The sequence below is a fragment of the Narcine bancroftii genome, chromosome 8, assembly GCF_036971445.1.
Source record: "Narcine bancroftii isolate sNarBan1 chromosome 8, sNarBan1.hap1, whole genome shotgun sequence".
NCBI lineage: Eukaryota > Metazoa > Chordata > Chondrichthyes > Torpediniformes > Narcinidae > Narcine > Narcine bancroftii.
The window spans coordinates 61,527,936-61,549,491 of NC_091476.1; the positions used below are offsets into that span (position 1 = coordinate 61,527,936).

The window sequence follows — 21,556 nt, forward strand, 5'->3', positions numbered from 1 at the left end:
GCTCAAGAACAGAATGAAGAAACTGGGATATCCAGTTGAGGGGGCTCTGATACACAGTGATGAGGAGTTCTGACTCAAATGGAAAGAGGAAGGTTGTTTCCATTGATGGAGAGTTGCTTGTGAGTGAAAACGGAAGAGTGACAGGAGGTAAAAACCCTTTAGACACAGTGTGTTCGAGATCTGGAATGCATTGTCAATGGGTGTCATGGAGTGAGGTTCCATTGTAGCGCTCAAGAGAGTTGTGAACTTGACCAAGTCGTCAAATCAAGTTTATTGTCATCTGACTGCACAAGTACAACAGCATTCTCCCATCCTCGGTACGAAGCATGTAGACAGACACCCAGACATAACACACATACAGACAAACAATACACATGTAAGCTACGGAGAGTGTCAGATGGTCAGTGTGAGCAGTTCCTTTGGTCGTTCAGCATTCTCACTGCCCATGGGAAGAAGTTGTTTCCTCAGCCTGGTGGTGCTGGCTTTGATCTCTTTCCCGAGCATCGACTGTATCACATGGACAATCAGACTCCACTCCATCAACAACGTCTACAAGAGGCTGTGTCTTTAAGAAAGCAGCCTCTGCCCTCAAGGACCGTCACCACCCTCTTCACGCTGCCAACAGCAGGAAGGAGGTACAGGAGCCTGAAGGTGGCACCCAATGTACAAATGGGCACATAGTTGCCGTGTCCCCCACGGGCAACTCCCTCAGAACGTCCTCGACATTACAAATCCAATTGCTGACATCAAAGCAACGGTTAAGCCAGATCAGCAGGAGCACAAGATGGAGGACCTGGAACAAACAAGCCTGAAATATGTCACTCACGATGCCGTAAGCGTTCAGTATTTAAACAAACTAAACCATCCTGTCCCTCAATAGCTACCCACTGAGTGTTACCCTGGGCAGGTGTCACTATTTCCCCTTTTACAGGAGGGACACTACCTGGTGATGCCACCCATACCTTTTGTCCGACATTCTCTAGCTCGGGAATGGGGGCAAATACTGTTTTTCCTCTGGAATAGGCTGTAGTTCAGAAGAGTGAAGAAGTCAGTGGAAAGGTGTGCCTCCCTTCAAAGGGCAATGATTCAAATTGTCGATTGCCTGCTACAGCACATGGCACCACCCCTTCAGGGTCCCCAGTGATGTTAACAAACGAACTTGTTCCTTCAGTAAGCCATTCATTCGTTCAACTAACCCGGCAGCCTGCGGATAATAAGGAATATGGTGGACCCATAAAATACTGTTGTCAGCTGCCCAATCACAGATTGCCTTCCCGGAGAAGTGCGAGCCATTATCAGAGTGAATTTCCTCTGGTACATCATAATGAGAAATTAAATGGTTTAGTCTTTGGATAGTGCTAGATTGGTCAGCCGTCTTGGTGGAAAAAGCAAAAACCAGGCCTGAAAAGGTGTCAACCATTAATAGGACGTAACGTTTACCCATACAGTCTGACATAGGGCCTATGTAATCAATTTGCCAGACTGCAGCTGAGCGAGCACCCCGTCTTATTCGGCCATGAGGACCAGGAGGAACGGTGCGGGAATTCACAAGCTGGCATGCTGGGCATGTCCGCACGACCATGCAGACATTGTTCTGATGGATGGGTAAGGCATGTGTATGGGCCCACATAGCTGATCCCTTCTCCCCCACATGGCCACTCTGTTCGTGTGCCCATTGAGCCAGGGGGACGGTATCGGCGTGGCTGATAGTGGCAAGTTGATCTGCTACTGCATTATGTTGTGCCATGTTCGTCATCGCATTGGTATGGGCGTCAACGTGATATACGGTTATCTCACGATGATGGGAAGCATCCCACAACAGCTGCCACAACTGTTTGCCCCATACTGGGCGGTCATGTATCAGCCAGTCATTCTTTTGCCAATCAGGCATCCATACCACTAATCCATTAGCCACAGCCCAGGAATCAGTAAACAAGCGAAGAGGGTGATCATGGGGGTCTAGTGGTAAAGTGACCGCCTTCAACTCAGCATAATGACTGGAGCCACCATCCCCCTTCTCCAATAAGTGAGTTCCTGACCTGGGATGGTAAGCCACTGCCTTCCACTTCTGCTTTCCTTGCACCCATCGGCTGCTACCATCAGTAAACCAGGCGTCCTCTTGTTCTGCTTTCTGTACCATCTCTTCCGTGGCCCCTTGGATTATCACATCATCAATATAATGGTGAATTGAGAGGGAAGGCGATACTGGCACCATCTCAAAATCATGGGCAATTAGGTTGTGGCAAATAGTGGGAGAGTGTACCTAGCCCTGAGGGAGGCAGGTGAAGGTATACTGACGCCCCTTCCAGGTAAAGGCGAACTGATCCTGTGAGACCTCAGCTATAAGAATACTGAAGAAGGCATTAGCGAGATCAATGACAGCATACCATGTTCTTGAGTTCCCAGTAGCAATGTTTTCAATAAGGGTGACAATGTCCGGAACTGCCGAAGCAAGTGGTGGGGCATGTTTGTTCAAATAACGATAGTCAACTGTCATTCCCCAGGAGCCATCTGGCTTCTGGACCGGCCAAACAGGGCTATTAAAGGGCAATGTTGAGGGCCTCACTACCCCTTCTTTTTGCAAAGCATTGATGGTGGCAGTAATCTCTTCCTGCCCTCCAGGGAGGCGATATTGTGGAATGCATACTGGTTTTGGGGGGGAGCCACCATCACAGGATCCCACTTAGCCCGACCCACCACTAGTCTTTTTGTAATAGTCCGAATTCCAAATGCAAATCCCCCTTGGCTAGTATTAAGGGCCTTACCGGCCAACATATTAATACCCAGGAATCACTCGTCAGTGGCAGCCACCGGGGCATGTAACCATATAGGGGAAGGGCCATCACCCAGCATGGCGTGGACTTTTATTTCCTTCGCCAGGGTGATCGCTCCTCCCATCCCCTCTATTCGAAAGGTCGGTCCAGTCTAGAGGTCAGGGTTACCCGGAATCACCGAGTGCTCCGCACCGGTATCGACCAAGGCCAAATATTGGCAGTCATTACCCCCACCCCAATGGACTGTTAACGGTATGTAGGGTTGCGGGTCCCCGTGTATCCGCCGTGTCTCAATAGAGTAGACACAGGGGACCTGTCCACACCCTCATGCTTTAGTAGGGTTCGGGGGCTTCCAGGTCTACATGCCACTATTATCCATAAGAGCCTTTTTAACCGTTTGTTGTAACTCATCATAGATAACTGGAGCAAGAGAAACTGGCTCGATAGGGGCAGCAGTGGGCGCAGAAGGCACAGCTGGACCAGGAGGACTGGGGATGACGTTTCCCTGCCTTCCTCTTATAAAGGGCATAAAGGACCGCAGTAGGTTTGCCATCAATATCACTTTTAGGTACCCCTAACTTTAACAAGGTTAGAAAAAGGTCCTTTCTTGTCGGTCTGTTATTCGCAGCAGCCCCTCTCTTTTCATCCTGCTTGTCTGATTTAACCTGGGTTGTACATGAGTGGATTTTACCTCCCAACTCTAATTCTTGAACCCCAGATAAGGCGTGCACCGCCTCAAACACAGGGTGCCCAATTAGCAGACTAGTTATGGACAGAACCAGTCCCCATACAGTGGGTTGGGCGGAATGAACCAATATGGTATGCATTCCAGCCGTGAATAGGGTTCCCCCCATGTACCCACAGCCTCAAACGCCCTGCATACAAGGCAGAGGCCAGGGCCTGTTGATGAATTACTGCTATACCCTCCTCTGGGTGCCCCAATTGTTCTGTAAATGTAAATCCCAATCTACTGGCGATGGGTATACTCGTAGCAGGGCATCCCCTAGAGTGGAAAGTAAGTAATCCACCTCTCTTCCTCTACCCCGCAGCTCAGCAGTGACCCGGATATCAGTAGTCAATGTTCCTAATCCCAACAATTCCTCAGGGGTTAAATATACATTAGCCCCCCTCCTTTCTCCCAAACACACAGGAGCCAGGCCGCCAGAGTTTCTCCCGCCTTTTGCCTAAATCGATCTCCATTGGCAGCCAGCTCTTTTACAGAGAAGTCACGTATCATTGACTGCTCTTGACCCCTGCTCCCACTTTGGCCCACAGGGTCCTTTGCCCAGTGGACGAGACAAGGCCTAGGCCTTCCCGTAGAGGGGGTGGGCCATTGAGCGTAAGCAGGAGTTCGGGTACCTTCCCTTGGGTCCTCTAGTGAGATCAGGGGATTATCTACCTCTTCAATCTTGTCAGTTACTTTCCACCCCTCTCCCTCTCCGTCTGTTTGTAAAATCTGCTGCTTTACAGGGCGGGCATGAACAGCAGGTGGCGAGGGTACTATGTTAGGCACATGCTGAGGAGTATCTGCATTATTACCATTGTCATCATTCCAGATATTCCCATCCCAATCATCAATTACATCAGGATCGTCGCCATTCCTTATCATGGCACGAATACGATGTGGATCGGGTTCTACTCCATGCCTTTCTTTATCTGCACAGAGCTGCTGCCGGAGTTTAATATTACGGCAGATCGTCTGGACGTGCTTATCCTCCCATTCTTTGGCTCGGTCCTGACTGGTACGAACAATCTCGCTCATCATGGAACAGTGTTGTCGCATGGCTTCTAGCTCTTCCTTGAATTGCTCTCTCTTGTGCTGAGATTCTACTTCTCTTTGAACTAATTCTGCTTCACGCTGAACGGAGTGGCGTAAGGCTGTGGCCAGCAGCCAAAAACCGTCCGTCAGCGTCCCCTTTTCACCAGGAAATTTACTTTCTCGAAGGAGAAAGTGCCTCTCCCAGAGGCACACTTGATGGATCTAACTTCTCATCCCAAGTAAGGGGTGGTCCCAACAAAGACAGGGTATTGGCCATCGTCTTTGGAAGTCCATCCTGGAATCAAGAACTGCTCAGGGGTCACCTCTTTCTTTCGGCGAAACATCTTGAGACCAACCCTGCTCGCAGCGCCAATTGTCTTGGGTAAACTTATACCTCTCATTTTGATCGTTTTAGATTGGTCACAGTGTTTGAGCTACCGAAAGAAAATAGACACACACACCGAGAGCAATTCAGTTTATACAAGGCTTTATTACTAAATGTAAAGCTGAATTCACACTACAATATGCAAGACCTTCCCAATTATACTTATCAATGCCTGGACTGGTCCCAACTGCCGAAGCGAGGCAACAACTGCACACTTGTAGTAGGTTGTCGGGATGCCGGTAGCAGCTTCTCCATCTCCCTCGACCGGGACGTTAGCTGGAGTCTTGAAGTTCTTCTTCTTGCTAAGAGATGTTGCCACCTCTTGGAGAGTCTCAAACTTTAGCAGTGGGACCATGGCTTAATTACCCAAAAGTTGTTTACTTCAGATCTTATCTCTTTGAACAAATGATTTAATTATCTTCAAAGTCTCCTGACAGTCTGCGACCAACAAAAGAAAACTGCATCTCTGGGCCTCATGGTGGAAGTTGGATAATCTCTACTGATTCAACTGCATCCTGGGCCCCATGGTGGAATTTAGGTGTGTCTACTAAATATGCATCCTGGGCCTCATGGTGTAAATTAGATTATGTCTGCTGATTCTAAAAAACAAGCAGGTTCTCAGCCTTGCAGCTGCAGAAGTAAAATACACAGTTTAAATCTTCCATTATAGCTTCAGCTTGTCCACAGTCAACAGCCCCCACCTGACGCCGATGTCCAGTGTGAACGTAGACCCTGAACACTGGACAACCCTGTATGGCCCCTCATAAGGTCTCTGCAGAGGTGCCGCGGGCAGGCCCCGCCGAATAAAAACATACTCTGCAGAGTGCAGCTCGCTGGGGACGTAAGATGGCCGTGTGCTGTGTCTGGGTGGCGGTGGGGGTGCAAAGGAGTCCAAGTGGGCCCTGAGGTGGGGAAGTAGCTCGTGCGGTGACAGCTGGAGGGTTGAGAGGCACGTTGATGAACTCACCAGGCAGTGCCAGCGGTGTGCCGGAGACCAGCTCAGCTGATGATGCCTGCAGATCCTCCTTGGGCGTGGAGCAGATGCCCAGGAGCACCCAAGGCAGTTCGTCCATCCAGTCAGGACTGGTGAGTCGGGCCATAAGTGCCGACTTAAGGTGGTGGTGCAGATGCTCGACCAGCCCATTGGCCTGCGGGTAATAGGCCATGGAGTGGCAGAGGCCTCGACGGAGAGCGCCATATCCAGGTCGGTGTGTGGGTTGGCGAGCATGGTAGCCTTCGCGAGGGCATCCTTGGTGGCCTCGAATGCACTGCAGGCCTCTGAGGTCCAGGTGAGCGTTTTGTGCTTGGCTGTGATGAGGGCGAATAGCAGCTGCATGATGCGCACGGCTCCTGAGATGAATTGGTTATAGAAGTTGACCATACCTGCGAACTCCTGCAGCCCCTTGATGTTGACCAGGCATTCGAACTCCTTGATAGTGGCGACCTCCGTAGTGGTGGGTGTGGCTCCTTTGGCCGTGATGGTATGGCCCAGTAACTGCATGGACTCTTTCCTGAACTGGGTTGATGGTGAGGCCGAAGTCGGCCAGCTGAGAGAAGAAGGCGTGCAGGTGGGCCTTGTTTTGTGTCTGATCCCTGCTGGCAACAAGGACGTCATTCAAATAAATGAAGACAAAATCCAGGTCCCTGCCCACTGAGTCCATGAGGTGCTGGAAGGTGTGAGCGGCATTCTTTAGCCCAAACGGCATGCGAAGGAATTCGAACAAGCCGAAGGGGGTGATGATAGCCGTCTTGGGTATGTCCTCGGGGTGCACTGGGATTTGGTGATACCCGCGTACCAGGTCAACCTTGGAGAAAACCCTCACACCATGTAGGTTGGCCATAAAGTCCTGGATGTGAAAGATGGGGTAATGGTCAGGAACTGTCACCTCGTTGAGCCGACAATAGTCTCTGCAGAGACACCAGCCGCCGGAGGATTTTGGGACCAGGTGAGGTGGTGAGGCCAACGGGCTGTCGAAGCACCGAATGATCCCCAGCTTCAGCAGATGCGAAAACCCTTCCTTCACCACCTGAAGCTTGTCGGGCGGGAGCCAGCGTGCCTTGGCATGGACCCTGGGTGGGGATGTGGTGGAACACCCTGTGACATGGTGAGGCAGCAGAGAACTGTGGTCTGAGGAGGGCCGGGAGCCATCCAGGACTCACTGGAACTCGTCTCTGGGTGTGCTGGTCATGGCCATCTGCGGCTGCTCTGTGTGGGAGGCATCGAGGTGAACAGCCTGGAAAGTCCAGGCGTCTACCAGGCGCCTACATCAAATGTCCACCAGGAGGCCGTGGGTGAGGAAGAAGTTGGCACCCAGGGTGATGGTTGGAAGGGATGAGACGGTGAACCTCCACGAGAACTTTTCCGGCCGATCGAGAAGTGGACTGTCTTGTTCCCATACGTCTGGATCTCTGTTGCGTTGGCTGCACGGAGGGGAGGTCCTCGAGGTCGGTTCCTGGACTCGATGGCCGTGGCCAGGATGATGCTGATCTGGGCCCCAGTATCAATGAGGAAGCACCAGCCATTGACTGAATCCCGCAGGTAGAGGAGGCTGTGTCCTTGGCCAGCCACCGCAGCCAGTAACAGCGGCTGGCCTGCTCATTTCCCTGGAATGAGCAGGGCTGATGACACTTCTGAGCTTTGGCTCCCCAGCGCTGGTGGTAGAAGCAGAGGCCTGGAGCGGATGCCGTGCCCCTGGTTATGCTGCTCCTGGTGGCCCCTGCAGGGGCCGGGTGTTCTACCGCAGCACTTGGGGCAGGCTTGACGTGGTCATGCCTGTGCCTCATGACCTGCTGGACTGCCAAGCCCTCTGGGAATCGCTCGAACCATAGCACTTGGGCCTTCTGAGCAACCTTGGGTTGGATAAAGCTCTCTTGGGCCAGTTACGGCCGGATGTCATCGGGCAGATGGTTGAGGAAAATTCTCTCAAAGAGTGGGCAGTTGGTGTGATCAACCATGAGCGTGAGCATCTCATCCATCAGCTCCACTGGGGACCTGTTCCCCCAAGGCGTTGAGCTGCAGCATCTGAGCGGCACGCTGCCGCCTGGATAGTCCGAGGGATCTGGTGAGCACTCGCTTGATGGTCCCGTATTTGTCTTCAGCGGGCGGGTGCTGAACAAGGTGCAGCACATGTTTGGCGGTGGCATGGTTCAGGGCGGCGACCACATGGTAGAATTTGGTCATGTCGGACGAAATCTGCTGGAGGTGAAACTGAGCCTCCGCGTGGCGAACCAGGTCTCCGGCTCCTGAACCCAGAAGTCAGGCAGCTTGATGGCTATAGCACTGATCCCAGGTTCGCTCATGTTGGGTAGAAAGATGTTTGAACCAGTCGGGGTCACCAATTGTAGTGGCAGCAACACTGCTACTGAAAGAACACACAACCAGACGGGTTGAGCTCAGTGAGCAGAAAACTGGTTTATTGCTGGCTGCTGGGCTGGACTTGTACTCCCAGCCTGGACCTGGCTGAGAACCGCACTGGGTGGGGCGCCGATGTCACTCGGGCATCACGTGGTCCCCCAGTGTGGGCTTCTGAGCCTGGTGCTGAGAAGGGGAAGCCCCCGACGGCACCATTTTGGCTGGCTACCCCGCTGCATGGATTACAAGCGGGGCCAGTTTGCCTGCCTAGTGGCATGCCGCCATAAATCCACCAAATCTGATACTCTTCCTAACACAACAGGTGGCCTCTGGGACGTATCCACTATTTCAGCAGACAAAGCCTAGGTGCACAGCGATCTCCCAGCCTGCGTCCCAGTATCTCCACTGTAGAGGAGAACATAATGGGAGCACCGGAGCAGTAGATGTCCCCTGCAGATTCACAATTGAAGTGTTGCTTCACTTGCAAGGACTGTTTGGGGTCCTGAACAATGGGAACAAGCGGAATTGGTAAATGCAGGTTCAATTTCAAAATTTATGAGAAATTTGGACAGGTACATGTGGGACAAGGTAGCTTTGACAGAGGATACAGAGAGTGTGCAGAGAGATATAGATTGGTTAAGTGAATGGGCAAGGGTCTGGCAGATGGAAGTCAATGTTGGTCAATGTGAGATTATCTACTATGGAAGGAAAAATGGCAAGAGCCTGCAGCATGCTGCAGAAGGACTTGGAAGTGCTTGTGCATGAATCACAGAATGTTGGTTTGCAGGTGCAACAGACAATCGAGAAGGCAAATGGAATGTTAGTCTTTATTGCTGGAGGGATTGAATTCAGGAGCAGGGAGGTTATGCTGCAATTGTACAAGGCACTCGTGAGGCTGCATCTGGAGTACTATGTGCAGTTCTGGTCTCCTTACTTGAGGAAGGATGTACTGGTTTTGGAAGTAGTACAGAGCAGGTTCACCAGGCTGATTCCAGAGATGAGGGGTTTGGCCTATTGTCTGGAACTGCACTCACTGGAATTTAGAAGAAATAAAAGGGATCTTATACAAACACAAAAAATTATGAAAGGCACAGATAAGTTGTTTCAATTAGCGGGAGAAGACAAGAACTAGATTTAGGATGGAGATGAGGGGGAACTCCTTTGCCCACCTCAGTAAATATATTTGGAGAGTCAGGGAATTAAGGGATATGGGGAAAAGGCACGTAAGAGATCAGCCCATCATCAGATTAGCCATGGTTTCATTGAACAGCAGAGCAGGCTCAATGGACTGGACGGCCAGCCCCCACCCCCCCCCCCCGCTTCTATTCCTCACGTTCCTGCAGCCATTTGGCCCTGGGATCACCAAAAGCTCTTGCCTGCACTGCAGAAACTGTGCTAATGTTGTAAAGGATATTGAAATGTGAGGAGTCAAACAAGTGCTAAGTAAGAATGAATTATGATGGGTTAAATAAGGGTCAAGCAAGTATAATAAAATAGCGGTCTTCAAAAACAGGATAGCAAGTAGATAGATTTAGCAAGTCCTGGGGGTTGATTAATGAGTAAGAATAAAGACATGACTTCCTGGTAAACAAGTTTGCAGAAGGCACATAAACTGATAAGAAGTTAGAATACACGTAGGCAGAATTACCTAATGCTAAACCAATCCAGGAGGCAGAATCACGACCCAACAAGCAAACCCCAGCTTGGAGAATTAGTAAAATATCCTCTGTTATAATTTTTCCTCCCATTTGTATCTTTACATTCTTTAATTTAGGGACCGCAAAATCTTTCCACCCCCCCACCCCCAAAATCATCACCGTCCCTTCTGTAGTAACACCCATCCACAGGGATCCAACCAGTTCCCTTTCTATCAAAGATTTTAGATCCTGTTTGTCGTGGTTAGCCAGATTGTGAGCAAGCAATTGCGGCCACTGCCATTCTAGTAGAGGAAGGACGTAAAATTACATTTGATGCCCCGATGACAGTTAACACCCCTCACACAGTCCGCACCATTCTCTTACAACGTGCCGGAAGGTGGCTTACCGATTCCAGAATTTTGAAGTATGAAGCAATCCTTATGGATAGGAATGATTTGACATTGGTTACAAATAAAGATCAGAATCCAGCCGCCTTCTTGGTTTCTCCAGACTCTGATACGGTCCCCAATTAGAGCATGTATGCTTAAAAGTGATAGATTTACAGACTAAAATTAGAGGTGATTTAAGCGACGAACTTTTACTAGAGGGTGAAAGATGGTTTATTGATGGATCTTCCCGCTGCATTGATGGCATTCGTGTAGTGGACAGGAATGAAGGAGTTGTGATTCAGGCTGGTCATCTCCCCGGTACTTGGTTGGCCCAATCCTGTGAATTGTATGCCCTCTGTAGAGCTCTCCAGGGTTTAGAGGGAAAGGTGGGAACAATCTATACCGACTCCAAGTATGCTTTTGTTCTGGAATATACACCTTAGCCAAACAAAGTATTCGGCGATATCCAATTTGTCAGCGAGTGAATAAGAAAGTAACGTGCCATGTAATGCCTGGGGGTCGCGATATAGTTGTACGCCAATTTCAAAGAATACAGATTGACTTCACGGAATTGCTCAAGATGGGGGTCTATAAATATCTCCGAGTGATGGTGGATCATTTTACTCGATGGGTTGAGGCTTTCCCGACCCCTAATGATCGTGCTAACACCATTATTCGGATATTACTAGAGGCTATTATTCCGCGTTACGGCATTGTGCAAACCATTGACTCAGATCGAGGTACACATTTTACCTCTCAGGTACTCCAGGGGGTGTGTAAATCTTGGGAATAGATTGGCAGTTACGCACCCCATGGCACCTCCAGAGTTCAGGCCGTGTCGAGCGGATGAATCAGACCCTGAAAAATCAATTCACTCGACTTCATGAGGAAACTGGCCTCTCCTGGATTAAATGCTTACCCCTAGCTTTAATTAGGATTCGCACAGCTCCTCATAAGGACCTTGCTGTCTCACCATATGAGATGATGTTCGGTCTTCCCTACATGGGCTTCCACACCGATTCCCCTACCCCTGAGGCTAATGACCAATATATATCTAAATATTTACAGGGCTTTCCACTTCTTTGAATGACTTGAAACAGAAGGGATTATTAGCCCAAACACCACCCTTGGACTATCCCATTCATTCCATTAAAGCTGATGATTGGGTAAAAGCGTGGCAAGACCATAAACTAGAACCTATATGGGATGGCCCTTATTGAGTACTTTTGATTACAGACACTGTAGTACGAACAAAAGAAAAGGGATGGACTCACGTGCAACGCATTAAGCGCGCTAATCCACAGACTAAAGATGTTGATAATATCCCCTTCACCTGGCATGCAGTCTCGCATCCTTCTGGTCTGAAAGTCATGCTCCGCTGAAAAAAAATTGTTATAATGTTATTTTTACTATTTGCGGTATTGTTTTCCTGCTGGTTCCCAATTTTTGGGAAACCACCCAATTGTACACAATGTATTAAGTCCTCCTGGAATAGGGGCAGCATAGGGGATAGTTACTTTGAAGAATGGACAAGTTTACCATTAGAATGCAAACGGGGCACAGGTATAAAGTGCATTCACAGTGGGGTACCTTATTTATTATGGTCTAATTTAGGATCCCAACATGGTCCAGGGAAGCAGAACTGTTCTAGGGGAGTGGCTGGGGTTTGCGTCCCGGCCTCTACGGGTATTAAAAAGACAAGTGCTAAAAATATGGTACAAAGGAGATGGTGGGAGAATTATAAGGAAAATATTAGTCAGGGCTATAACTGGAGTAGGAATAAAGAGGATATATATGCTAATGCTCACAGACAGGCTGCTACTCACCGGTTAGGTGACAATAAGTGGGTAGATTTAAGCCAACGAACAGTTGACTTGCTGGGGTTGAAGAATTGTTGGATTTGCGGAGACCCAACTAAAGATGGTACCTGGCCCTGGCAAGGTGAGCCTTTGGATATATGGGAACTTCTACGTTTTAATGGTGCAACGAATAAAATTGAATGCCCCCCCCCCCCCCCAAACTTGGCATCTTGCAAATCATCCATTGGGTGACGAATGCATTCGGAAGGCTAAAGGCCGTCAATATAAGGGGGATTCCAGTTGTAAACGGCTTAAGCTGTTCAAGAACAAACATAGAAACATAGAAGATAGGAGCAGGAGTAGGTCACTCGACCCTTCGAGCCTGCTCCGCCATTCAACGAGATCATGGCTGATCTTAAAGTTCAGTACCCCGTCCCCGTTGTCCCCGTTGTTTGGCATCCCGCAACACCTACCTGGTAATTCTCTATGGAAAATGATTCAGATTGTGTGCCTTATGAGAGTATCAATGACACCAGTGACATATGGAAAACCCTTACTGGGGCATCATCTCGCTTCGGCAGATCTGGAACCAGACTATCCCATATGGATATGCACCAGAGGGTTTATATTGGATTTGTAGGAATATGGCTTATACCTTTTTGGAACCTGATTGGAGCGACACTTGTTGTATTGGAATCATTTAACCTCAATTTGTCTTACTGCCTTTGCATGCCGACCATCACCTTTCCACCAAGCTATATATGCGCCTAATCCCACAATCCCCTCAGGATACTCGCCTAAAGAGAGAACTTGAAATTGGAAATTGGGGTGAAGACTAGCCCCTGAATTTATTGGCTGATGAGCAGCAACAGATACGAGCTACAGCTTATCAAAATCGTCTGGCCCTCGATTACTTGTTGGCCGCTGAGGGCGGCGTCTGTGGAAAATTGAACCTTACCAATTGTTGCTTTTTTTTAAACTTTATTTAAGATTTTATAACATGAATAAAATAGAAAGTTACAGTAAAAAGATTAAACATAAGATAATAAAAATTACAATACTACATCGGCAGACTAAATAAACTAACCCCCCCCAAATTAGTACACATTAATGACCTAGCTTAAAGTTAGTCTAACCCCTCCCAAAATAAAGAGTGAAAGAGTGGAGTTAATAAAATGAACAATAATTATATAAAAAAAAACCCTTACACAAAAAAAAGATAAAACATAACAAATAAAGATACTAACATCAAAAAAAGAAAAAAAAAGAAAAAAATTATCAATACTAAAATATCAAACTTAAAAACATATTTAAATCAAACTTAAATGCATATATTTAGCAAACGGAGTCCACTTCAACTTATAAAAAGACATCCTATCCTGAATTGAAAAAGATATCCTTTCCATAATCAAACAGAACTTCATCTCCAAATACCACCTATCTACAGTTAATATATTTCTATCTTTCCAAGTAAGAGCTATACATTTCTTGGCCACAGCTAAAGCTAAATAGATAAAAGAAATCTGATAATCTTGTCGGCCCAAATCAATTAATGATTGCATATTCCCTAATAAAAACATACCAGGATCTAATACAAGACAAATATTATATAAACTATTAAATATAGATTGAATACCCTTCCAAAACTGTTGCAATCGATCACAAAATCAAACAGTATGCAAAAAAGTATTAGCCGTCTGGTCACAATGAAAACAGCAATCCGACTTACTAAGACCAAACTTTTTTAGTTTCTCCGGTGTTAAATATAACTGATGTATAAAATTGTAATTAATCATCGCTAATCTAGCATTAACCAATTTCCTAATACTATTCTGACAAATTTCTATCCAAGCTTCTTCAGCTATTATAAAACCTAAATCTTTTTCCCATTTCAACTTATCCTTATCCCAATCTTTTTTACTATCAATTTCTTGTAAAATACAATACAAATCAGATATATATCCCTTTTGTGGTATTGAAAGTAGATATTCCTCAGAATTAGAATCAGGCAATAAAATCATATGTCGACCACATATCTGTTTTACAAAAGATCTTAATTGATAATACACAAATACAGAGTTTCCACTAATACTGAATTTCCTTTGTAATTCATCAAAAGAGCAAAAACATCCCTCAGAAAAACAATCGGATAAATCTTTTATTTCCTTCCTTTCCCACTGTTTCAAAGTAATATTGGAGACTGTAAAAGGAACAAGTTGATTGTTATATAATGGCAATTGTCCAGACCATTTATTTTTGAGCCCCAATTTATTAAATTTACTTGTCCATAAATTTAATAAATGCTTCAATAATGGGACATCATAAGTTCGTAATAAATTTTTATTCCATCGAAACAAAAACTCATGAGAAAGTTTTTCTGAAATAACCGCCATTTCTATCTTTGCCCAACTGGGTGGATCATCCATATTCATTAATGCACTAAGAAATTTAAATTGAGCTACTTCATAATAATGTTGAAAATTCAGTAATCTTAAACCTCCAAATTGAAAATCCCTTTCTCATCGCTACCCTCAGAAATTTTCCCTTCCATAAAAAGTCTCTAATTGCTTTATATAGATCCTTAAAAAAACTTTTATTTAAAAAATAAGGAATTGATTGAAACAAATATTGTATTCGGGGAAAAATATTCATTTTTATAGTATTAAACCTCCCTAATAAACCCAAAGGCAAATCCTTCCACCTAGTCAAATCTAATTTAATCCTTTTTATTAAAGGAAGATAATTAATTGAATATAAATCTTGAAATTCCATATTAACATTAATTCCTAAATATTTAATTTGTGTGGTCCACTTCAAATTTGTAATAGTTTTATATATTGAATAATCATTTTTACAAATTGTTAAAATTTCACTTTTGGTCCAATTTACTTTATAACCAGATAATTGACCATAAATTTCTAAACATTCTTGAATTGCTGGTAAAGAAATACCCGGATCCACCAAATATAATAAAACATCATCAGCAAATAGATTAATCTTATATTCCTTATTCAAAACTCTCATGCCTTTAACATTTTCATTTTGACGTATTAATTGTGGCAAAGGCTCAATAACTATAGCAAATAAAGCAGGTGACAATGGGCATCCTTGTCTAGTAGATCTTGTTAAATTAAAAGATTCTGAAATCTGCCCATTGACAGCAATTCTGGCCTTCGGACTATTATATAAAGCCTTTATCAATCCAATAAATGAATAACCAAAACAAAATTTCTCAAGTACTTTAAACAAAAACTTCCATTCCACTCTATCAAAAGCCTTTTCTGCATCCAGCGAAACCACTATTGGATAATTCATCTGAGATTTAGATTTATTTATCAAAGTTATTAAAAGCAAAATATTATCTGACGCATATCTATTTTTTATAAATCCCGTTTGATAACTATGTATTATTTTAGGCAAATATTGATTAGCCATAGCTTTTGCTACAATTTTATAATCTACATTTAACAGCGATATTGGTCTATAAGAAGAAACCTGTAAAGGATTTTTATCTTTTTGTGGTATAACTGTAATTATTGCATTGGAACAAGACTCGGGTAATCGAAAAGTGTCATAAATTTGTTGTAAAACATCCTTATATATAGGAAATATATCAGCATAAAAAGTTTTATAAAACTCTATAGAAAACCCATCTTCACCAGGTACCTTTCCATTTGGCATATCTCTTATCGCCGTTTCTATTTCCTTTTCTGTAAAGGATTTATCTAACTCCTGTCTATCTTCTTGATTCAATTGTGGCAATTTAATATTTTTCAAAAAAGAATCTATAGCACCCTCAGTTACATCTTTACATTCCGAAGTATATAATTTTTAATAAAAATTACAAAATTCCTCATTAATTTCCTTTTGACTAAAAGTAATACCCTATTTCTTTCTAATTACTAGTATAATTCTAGATAATTGTTCCTTTTTAACTGCCATGACAGAACTTTATGAGCTTTCTCACCCCATTCATAAAATTTATGTTTAGTTTGGTTCATTAAACATTCAAACCGATAAGTTTGTAATTCATTATATTTAAAATTTAAATTAGTTAACTGATTCTTTTGCATTTCAGTAGCATTTTTTTGAAATTCTTTTTCAGTAACAGTTATCTTTTTCTCTAAATCTTCAATCTCTTTAATTCTCTCTTTCTTTACTTTAGAAGCATAACTAATAATTTGACCTCGTAAAAAAGCTTTAATTGCATCCCATAAAACAAAATGACTAGAAACAGAATTACTATTATTACTAATAAAAACCTCAATTTGTTGTTTTAAATAACTAATAAATTCCGGTTTTTGCAGTAACATAGTATTGAATCTCCATCTTGGAGCTCTCCGAACATCCTGTGAACTCTGATATTCTAATAATAATAATGAATGGTCCGAATCCACAGATGTAACCCTATCCTGCAAATGTGTTGAAATTAAAAAATAATCAATTCTAGAAAAAGAATTATGTCATGACGAATAAAAAGAAAAATCTTACCAATTGTTGCTTGAAGATTGATGACAATGGCCAGGCGGTAAAAAAAATATTTCTTCAAGAATTCAAAAACTTTCGCATGTCCCGGTCCAGACTTGGCATCCTTTGTCCGGTATATGGTGGACTAAAATTTTTACTGGCGACTGGAGCTGGATACACATGGCCCTTATAACGGCTGGGCTTTTTATTTTAGCCCTCATAATAATTCCCTGTCTAATGCATTGTGTGCAGTGTTTAATTCAAACTCCGTTTGATGATGCTGAGGCCGCAGTTCGTTTAGTCACTCGCTGGGAAAAAGACCAAGCTTAAAAGAATACTGCCCGAATGAGGGTTTACTAAGCGTAGCTAAAGAAAAAGGGTGGATTGTAAGGGATAATGGAATGTGAGGAGTCAAACAAGTGCTAAGTAAGAATGAATTATGATGGGTTAAATAAGGGTCAAGCAAGTATAATAAAATAGGGGTCTTCAAAAACAGGATAGCAAGTAGATAGATTTAGCAAGTCCTGGGGGTTGATTAATGAGTAAGAACAAAAACATGACACTTCCTGGTAAGCAAGTTTGCTGAAAGGCACATAAACTGATAAGAAGTTAGAAGTTAGGCAGAATTTCCTAATGCTAAACTAATCCAGGAGGCAGACGAACGTTAAGGGGGAAGGTACTTCTGTACTGAAATGGAATGTATAAAAAGTTGGGTAAGCCCCAGTATCTGAGTGTATTCCCAGGGTAAGGAGAAGCACCCAACTTTGCATTGTTGTAAAATTATAATAAATATTCTTTGTTCTCAATTTTTGTCTCAAGTGAAATCTGTGACAGCACATCTGCTTCTCACAATGTCAAACACAATGCTGGAGAAAGTCAGCGGGCCAAACAGTGTACTTTGTAGAACAAAGCTAAGGCTGCTTGACCCACGTTGAGGCCTTGAGCCCTTCATCAGGGTGTGAGTAAAATGTAGACAGGCGCCTGAACAAAATGGTGAGAGGATGAGTATGTTTTTTTATATTCATACATTCAAACAATGCCACATTTACCGCAATTTAAACTTGAAGCGTTTTTATACTTACTCAGATCAAAAAGATGCTATTTTCACCAAAAAATAAAATAAATTGACGTTGTTGGAGTCTGTCGTGTCCATGACAACAGGATGACGTCATCCCGCACGCCTCTATATCAAGGCGGCCATTTTGCCGCCTTCCTCAGTCGGGCACAATCTCACGACGTGGAAGGAAGAGGGAGGGGGGGGGGGGTGGGGTGTCTGTCGTCGCTATGGTGAAGATTTTCGTGGGCAACTTGTCGCGCTACTGCAGCCCGGCCGAGCTTCGCGCCATGTTCGAGAAGTACGGCGAGGTGAGCGAGTGCGAGGTGGTGCGCAACTACGCCTTCGTGCACATGGAGAAGCTGAGCCAGGCGACGCGCGCCATCAAGGCGCTGCACCGGGCCAGCGTGCGGGGCGCCCACATCACGGTGGGTGTGGCCAATGCACGCAAGCGCAGCAGCACCGCCAAGGTCTTCGTCGGCAACCTGGCCGAGTCGGTGACTGGAAACGACGTCAAGGAGCTCTTCCGGAAGTTCGGGCGGGTGGTCGACCTGGACATGGCGCGTACCTTCGCTTTTGTCTACATGGAGCATGAGCGCCAGGCCATGGCCGCCATCCAGGAGCTGGACGGCACGCCACTGCAGGGCCAGAACATGTTCGTGCAGCTGTCGCGCTCCAATCCGGCCCGGGAGAATTGGGGGGCCGAGCCGCCTCCCCGCCGGCCGGTCCCCGGCCACCTTCCGCCCTACGCCGACCCGGACCCGGCTTACCACTACGACCGCATAGGCTACGAGCCATACCGCAGGAGCCGCCCTTACCCCCCTCCTGTACCGCCTCCGGTGTATCATGACCGGCGCCCTCTCCTGCGGCCGATGCACCCGCCGTATTTCCGTGGCCCGTACGTTGTCGAAGGCTACGGGGCCAGGGTCCGAGGCTACTGATAACCGGCTTGGAACTCCGATCCAAGGGACAGCAGCTCAAGCCCCAAGAGACAGGAGCCGACCCCGCCGCCCGGAGGCTGTTTCACCTTTCGCCCTACACTTATGCACACAGATTCAGTTGAGGAGAAGTTGGCGAGAACCGAAACGTAATGGAAGTACCAGGGGTAGCGAGGTCGAGGAAAGGGGCTGGAGAAATTTCACTGAGACAAATCCTGAGAAGAAGTCAGTCGTTTATAGAGGGGGATTTCATGTTTTTGCCTGTAAACCTCTGAGTTGCCCCCCCCCCCCTCAAAATCCCGGTTCTTTGAACCATTAACTACAGATTCTGCGGCCTTTGTTTAATTACTTTTTTGATCATAAGTGCAGATCCCTGATTTTTATCTAGGGTAAAACAGTTTAAGTTCTTTTTAACCAGTTGCAGGCAGCTGAGAGAATAACACAGTATCATCTACGGTCTGTCAGTGATAAGCTTTTCCTTTCCATTTACAGAGCACCAATGGCATCCTATCACTAATCCCTCACTAACTACAGTGCACCGATGGCATCCTATGCTATTGGTGCTCTGTATAGAAAGTGAGGTATTACTCAAGATGGTATGTGAGTAGAGGTGAAAAAGGTTGCAAATCACTGGTCTAAAAACTCTACTTGAGAATGGCTGCTGGGTTTTGACAACATTTAAATAGACTATCTTTTGTCTTCTGAGCAACTTCACTTTTTCTATTAGGCAACTTCTGACCAGGATCCAATGCCTTGTGCTCTTTGGAGGGCTGGAACTGGGACTCGTTCAAGATTCTGCTATAATGGGGAGCCTTTGTCTGCAATTTATTGACTCCAGCTTACTGCATTTGCTTTCTGGGAGGGTGGCTGGCTTGGGGAGGAGCTCTTGATGTAATAGGGGAAATCTTTAACTGAATTTGTCTGTATAATTTGTTTTCTGGGAACTTCTGAGAAAGGGTTCTGTTCAAGCTCTTGTAATGGGGAAACTACAACTAGATTACATTTGACTAGATGGGCCTTGTTCAAGCCCCTGTGGTGGGTGCTTTTCTCTGCATCAGTTATAACTGGTTGGGAGGGGGAGTTTGGAATTGGGCTTTTGGGCTTGGTCAAATTCATGTCATGAATGCGCCAATAAAATTTGATTACTTTCCTGGGGTTGGAGTTGGAGTGGGTGGGGGGGGGGGTGGGGGGGGGGGGAAACGTCTGCATATCTTATGAGATCAGAATTGGAAATTGACCACCTATCTTTGGGGAGGGTGGGGGTGCTACCTTTGTTTTGTACACTTCGGATAGAAAATATCTGTAATTTGTTTTTTTTAGGGGCCATTGTAATTGTAGTTGGGAATTTTTCTGACCTTTAACATTGCTGTCTCTTTTTTAAAAAAATCTGGCTGCTACATGGCATTTTGTCAAACATAAAACAAGTACAAAGGTTAAACGTACGTGTGGCTTTTTATTCGTCCTATTTTGGGAGATCTTGTTTTCAGGAGAAGACAGGCTTTCTATGGAGTTGCACACAATATGAGGAACAGCTTTTGGGATGAGTTTTAACTTAGTTTCTGGGAATGCACCTTGCCACCCAAAAACCTGAGCAAGTGGTTCCAAATGATTAATAAATTCAACTTACTGCATTTTGTTACTTTGCAAGCAGAAAAAGCAACCTTTTCAATGCTCAAATTGTCACCTTAGATTCTCAACTAATCAGTCTCTGTTACTGGAAGAGTGGGTTTATTTATCTGCCTGGGGACTTAAAATGTGAGAAATGGAAGGATGACATTTGTTGCAAAGTAGAGTGCATCAAATCAGGATTGGTGTGGGTGAAGGCATTAAATGCTTGGTGGCATTGAGAGAAAAATCAGGTGACTAGCAAGCTAAAATGGAGAAGTTATCAGACCAATTTGCGTACCTATAATGTGCTCAAATGCATGCAGAACATTGTAATGATTAGAAAAGATGCAGAAGAGTTTGGGTGGGCCTAGTAAAAAGATTTTTGCCTACCGCTAAATTGGCTGAGTAAAGAATTGTGGGTGCTTGGTTTAGATATTAGGCCATGCTGGCCATTCCACTTTGCCCAGAACTATCAAATCAAAGAACCTGGCTTGCTCTTGAAGGAAATGCAAAACTAATCTGCACAAACGAGAGCAAGAAGCAGCCAATGGAGCCGATTCTTTGGTGATGAAAAGCTTGCACCTTGAAATGCAAGATAGACAGCATTAACTGAATTTTTTTCATGACTACAAATTCAACAGTAGATCCTGAATGAAGAATCTCGTGGTAAGTAGCCTTTGTCAACAGTACGTGCAGGTGGCAGATGATTGAAATGAATCACATGCACTAAGTTTGTCATAGAGGGATCATTGTTTTGCCATTATTGCATCTTGTAGACTTGCCAATCATTCAAAAATATTTGGGCCTGACTGAAAAACAGGCTGCAAAATGGAATTTAACAAGTGAGGTATTGCATTTTGAGAGTAGTAACCAAGGGAGGTAAATGATTGGGCACTGGCATGTCATGGAACTGGGAATGCAGAAACAGGATTCCCTGAAAGTGGTGTCACAGGTTGTAAAGAACTTTTGGCATGTTGGCCATCATAAATCGTTACAGGAGTTGGGATGCTATGGTGAAGTTGTACATGACATTGGTGTGGCCAAATTTGGAATATTATGTGCAATTTTGGTCACCTAACTACAGGAAAAATATAATATTGAAAAGTGCAGAGAAGATTTAAAAGGGTAATGCCCAGACTTGAGGAACTCGGCCACAGGTAAAGGTTAATCAGGTTAGGACTTTATTTGTTGAAGTGTAGATTTTATAGAGGTATACAAAATTATGGAGTATAAATGCAAATGCAAGCAGCCATTTTCCACTTAAGTGAGATGAGAAGAATAAGAGAACATGGGTTAAGGGTGAGAGAAGAACTACTTGGAGAGTGGAATAAGCTGCCAGCTGGAGTAAATGTGGGCTCAATTTTAACATTTAGGAAGAATTTGGGCAGGTGCAT

General features: G+C 45.0%; 2 protein-coding genes and 1 long non-coding RNA gene across 3 annotated transcripts in view; 2 read left to right on the forward strand and 1 right to left on the reverse strand.

Moving 5' to 3' along the window:
• Nucleotides 1-264: 264 nt before the first annotated feature.
• Nucleotides 265-17,078, reverse strand: LOC138740763 (uncharacterized). The gene is made up of 3 exons (XR_011343157.1): nucleotides 16,587-17,078; nucleotides 11,571-11,674; nucleotides 265-793 (listed from the first exon to the last, which is right to left on the reverse strand). It is a non-coding gene; the product is annotated as an uncharacterized lncRNA (long non-coding RNA).
• A 731-nt stretch (nucleotides 17,079-17,809) lies between these two features.
• On the forward strand, nucleotides 17,810-19,716 carry LOC138740760 (RNA-binding protein lark-like). The gene has a single exon (XM_069893836.1). It carries the CDS (start codon nucleotides 17,847-17,849, stop codon nucleotides 18,555-18,557), a length of 711 nt encoding a protein of 236 aa, XP_069749937.1. The 5' UTR covers nucleotides 17,810-17,846; the 3' UTR covers nucleotides 18,558-19,716.
• Nucleotides 19,717-19,764: 48 nt separating this feature from the next.
• Nucleotides 19,765-21,556, forward strand: part of snx15 (sorting nexin 15) — a 174,958-nt gene continuing 173,166 nt past the window's right edge. The window contains exon 1 of the mRNA XM_069893833.1: nucleotides 19,765-20,828. Within this exon, the coding sequence (XP_069749934.1) occupies nucleotides 20,814-20,828 (15 nt within the window). The 5' untranslated portion in view covers nucleotides 19,765-20,813. The remainder of the gene's footprint in view (nucleotides 20,829-21,556) is intronic.